Consider the following 3,585-nt stretch of genomic DNA (forward strand, 5'->3'; position numbering starts at 1 on the left):
ACATTTAAAATATTTGAAAGACCTCTTTTCCTAAAAGTCAGTATGTGGAATCTTTCCCCAGGATTGGACCAAAGTAAGATCTCCTTGGCTTCAGGGTTTTAGAGAAGAATGCAAATAAATAGAAAATGTTTAAATTCTATCCCTTTACACCTATAATCTTTTATGGAAATGTAATTCTGACCTAACTTCCAGATAGCCAGACAAGAGCCAAGCCTTTCCCACATATTTGAGAATAATCATTGTGAGTTTGTTCACAAGTACTTGCTGGGGCTTGCGACAGATAAAAGGGGGGAGGAATCTTTATTTCTCTAACAATAATGGAGAAAGTATTTTGGGGAATGGAGGAAGGGAAGTAGGATTTTTATGAATTTAATTGGAACAACTAGAAATAGGAAAGTCTTTTTCTTCTGGTTCTCCTAAAAACGTTTTTGTAGTTGGAGTCTCAGAGTTTAGAGCTGAAATGATAAGAGATTTCTGTTACATGTTTGTTGCCAGTGATGGCAGAAGAGCGAGAAAGGTGATTCTAGACATTGGGGTATCTGAATCAAAGGAAGATTCTAAGATGGGAGAAACATGGAAAGTCAAAAATGTATGGCCCTTTCCTTACTAAAATGAAATGGAAATTCAGGAAGGGGAAAAGATGAAGGAAATAGAGATGATGAAAAAGAGAGAAAATAACTAGCAGGGCCTTCAGGGAACTCGGAGATCCTATGTTCAGATCCTATGTTCTCGCTGAGTTCAGGAATACTTGCTGCTTTTGATCTTATTATTGCATCATTTAATAGGAGCAGAATTCTATACTTCAGATTTTTGCCCTTAGTCTGAGAAGTTAACAGAATTTATTACATGGGAAAAAAGAACTCAGTGGAGTGTGTGTGGGGGGTGGGTAAAGCTGTATGGATAGAATAGTAAATTTTAGCAAAAGAAGGTTTAAACAAACAAAATATATATAGAAATATATTCATCACAGGTGATGAATTTGAATCAAAGAAATGGTTATGCACAGAGCATTCTTAGTGGCTTAAGGAAAAAAGAAATATAATATGAACCAAGGCTGGAATACCTTTCCCCTTTCCTCTCCTTTCTTATAAGTCACAGAGAAGCTTCCTGGTTCTGCTAGACACTTTCCCAGATTGGTCCAGGAAGAAACAAATTATATGTCCCTGGTGAGTCTTTGAAAACATTGCTTCCCTCATGGTTGCTAATGACTTTGGGTTGTAGTTGATTTTTCACTTATTTTTATTTCTTACAAAATTGAGAGATCTCTACGTGTGTCCATCTGCGGATCCCCCCAAAATAACAGGGTAACTATTTCACAGGACATTCTTGATTCATATTTATTCTATTTTCGATCATTATTTATTTGGTTATGTGACTAAGTTAAGAAAAAAAATGAATGAGAATATATTTTCTTACCAGAAGGATTTAATCCAAACCAAGAAAAGAAAGATATACTTAGAACTGGGGCAGGAGTTTCATCCCTGCTGTCACTGTAAATATTTTGTGTACTCTGAAGACACAGGAGGAGATCCATCCATATATACTCTTAAGTTGAACCACAGTGGGCACATCCCTTACACTTTCTGGAACTTGGAGTCTTCATTTGTGGAATAAGAAAACAGAGAGGCAATCTCTAAGAGTTTACCAGGCTGTGATTCTTAAAAAAAAAAAAAAAAGAAAGAAAGAAAGAAAGAAAGAAAAAGAAAAAGAAAAAAGGTGCAAGTAAAATTTCCAAGGAGGATGATTTTAAGTAGCAATGTATACTGTTGGGAGATATCTAGTGAGAGAAGGCTGAGGGTCTGCAGTCAGACTCATAAGCCAGTGTGAGAACGGCCTAGGACAGGTATGGCTATTCATCATTCAGGCCTCACCCCGCAGAACCACACCCTGGCCCAGGCCAATCTGCTCATCGGAGCAGGGAGGGCAGGGCCAGGGCTGGGCATAAAAGGAAGAGCAGGGCCAGCTGCTACTTACACTTGCTTCTGACACAACCGTGTTCACTAGCAACCACACAAACAGACATCATGGTGCATCTGACTGGTGAAGAGAAGGGTATCGTCACTGGCCTGTGGGGCAAGGTGAATGTGGATGAAGTTGGTGGTGAGGCCCTGGGCAGGTTGGTATCCAGGTTCCAAGGCAGGCTTGTAAGAAGAGTAAATAGCAGCTGGGTGTGTGGGGACAGAGCAGTCCCCTGGGTTTCTTCCAGGCACTGACTCCCTCTGTCCTCTGTACTGTGTTCACGCCTTAGGCTGCTGGTGGTCTACCCCTGGACTCAGAGGTTCTTTGACTCCTTTGGGGACCTGTCCTCTGCTTCTGCTGTTATGGGCAATCCTAAGGTGAAGGCTCATGGCAAGAAAGTGCTAGACTCCTTCAGTGACGGTCTGAAGAATCTCGACAACCTCAAGGGCACCTTTGCTAAGCTGAGCGAGCTGCACTGTGACAAGCTGCATGTGGATCCTGAGAACTTCAGGGTGAGTCTCTGGGGTCCTCGATGTTCACCCTCTTCTTCCTTTTTATAGTCACGCTCATGCCATGGGGACAGGGCATAGATGGCAGGACACAGTTTAGAATGGGCACCAGGTACTCTGGTTTCATCCTTCTGGACTCTGCAGGGCCCTGCAGTTTATTCTGCCCTCTTTGTTCACAACCATTGTTTCCTCTTATTCATCCTTGTTTTTCTCTTTTTGTTCTCTGCAATGTCTCCTCTTTATTTCTAAACTTTTTATTTTGAGTGTTTAAACAATTTTCTTCTTTTAATCCACTGAAAATTATCTAATACTTTCTTTCCTTTATCTCCTCCTTTCAAAGTAAGGAGGATAAAATGTGTTATTGCTTCTTGGCATGTTTCTAAAGAATAACAATGATAACAAGTTCTGGATTAAGGCAGAAAGCGAGCAATGTTACTAAGTAAAAATTCAGGCTGATATGAGTGGATTTGCACCAACAGTAACATCTAAGGTCCAGCTATTTTTCTGCTTAAGTTCTAGGGGCACAGCTTGGGATGAGCTTGGAGTATTCTGAGTCCAAGCTGGGCTCCAGCTGCTAACCATGACCGTGTCTCTTGTCTCTTCCCCACAGCTCCTAGGCAACGTGCTGGTGTGTGTGCTGGCTCGCAACTTTGGCAAGGAATTCACCCCGCAGGTGCAGGCTGCCTATCAGAAGGTGGTGGTTGGTGTGGCCACTGCCCTGGCTCACAAATACCACTAAGCTTCCTTTTCTGCTTTCCAGGAAGGGCCCCTTTCGCCCCAGAGCCTAACAACAAATTCCTAATATGGGAATTTTTTGAAGGGTTTGGGCATCTGGTTTCTGCCTAATAAAGAGCATTTATTTGCACTGCATTGGTGTTTTTAAATCATTTCTGTGTCTCTTACTCAGGTGGGCGCAAGAGAGGTCAAGGCCTTTAAGATATAAAGAAATGAGGAACTAGGTGCAGACATCAGGAAAATACATCTATGTCTTGGACTCCATGAGAAGAGAGGTTGTAAATAGTTAATATACGTGGAAGTAGACCCTGCTGCCTATTCTTCATATCTCTCAGAGAAGGATTTATTTGGGGTTTATATTTTTGCTATATTTTATTTAAAT

At 41.3% G+C, this 3,585-nt stretch overlaps 1 protein-coding gene across 1 annotated transcript; it reads left to right on the forward strand.

Moving 5' to 3' along the window:
* The first annotated feature begins 1,978 nt into the window (after window positions 1-1,978).
* LOC308503854 (hemoglobin subunit beta) lies at window positions 1,979-3,338 on the forward strand. Its single transcript, XM_081063525.1, has 3 exons — window positions 1,979-2,116; window positions 2,249-2,471; window positions 3,079-3,338. The coding sequence occupies exons 1-3, from the start codon at window positions 2,025-2,027 to the stop codon at window positions 3,205-3,207; spliced, it is 444 nt and encodes a 147-aa protein (XP_080919651.1). The 5' UTR covers window positions 1,979-2,024; the 3' UTR covers window positions 3,208-3,338.
* Window positions 3,339-3,585: the final 247 nt, after the last annotated feature.

This window comes from Rhinolophus hipposideros, assembly GCF_964194185.1.
Source record: "Rhinolophus hipposideros genome assembly, chromosome: 10".
Taxonomy (NCBI): Eukaryota; Metazoa; Chordata; class Mammalia; order Chiroptera; family Rhinolophidae; genus Rhinolophus; species Rhinolophus hipposideros.

Bases quoted from the DNA above. Each gene is read 5' to 3' on its own strand.
- LOC308503854 (XM_081063525.1), top strand. From the start codon at position 2,025: ATGGTGCATCTGACTGGTGAAGAGAAGGGTATCGTCACTGGCCTGTGG. The intron at 2,117-2,248 runs GTTGGTATCCAG...TTCACGCCTTAG, and splicing joins GGTGGTGAGGCCCTGGGCAG to GCTGCTGGTGGTCTACCCCT. The intron at 2,472-3,078 runs GTGAGTCTCTGG...TCTTCCCCACAG, and splicing joins TGGATCCTGAGAACTTCAGG to CTCCTAGGCAACGTGCTGGT.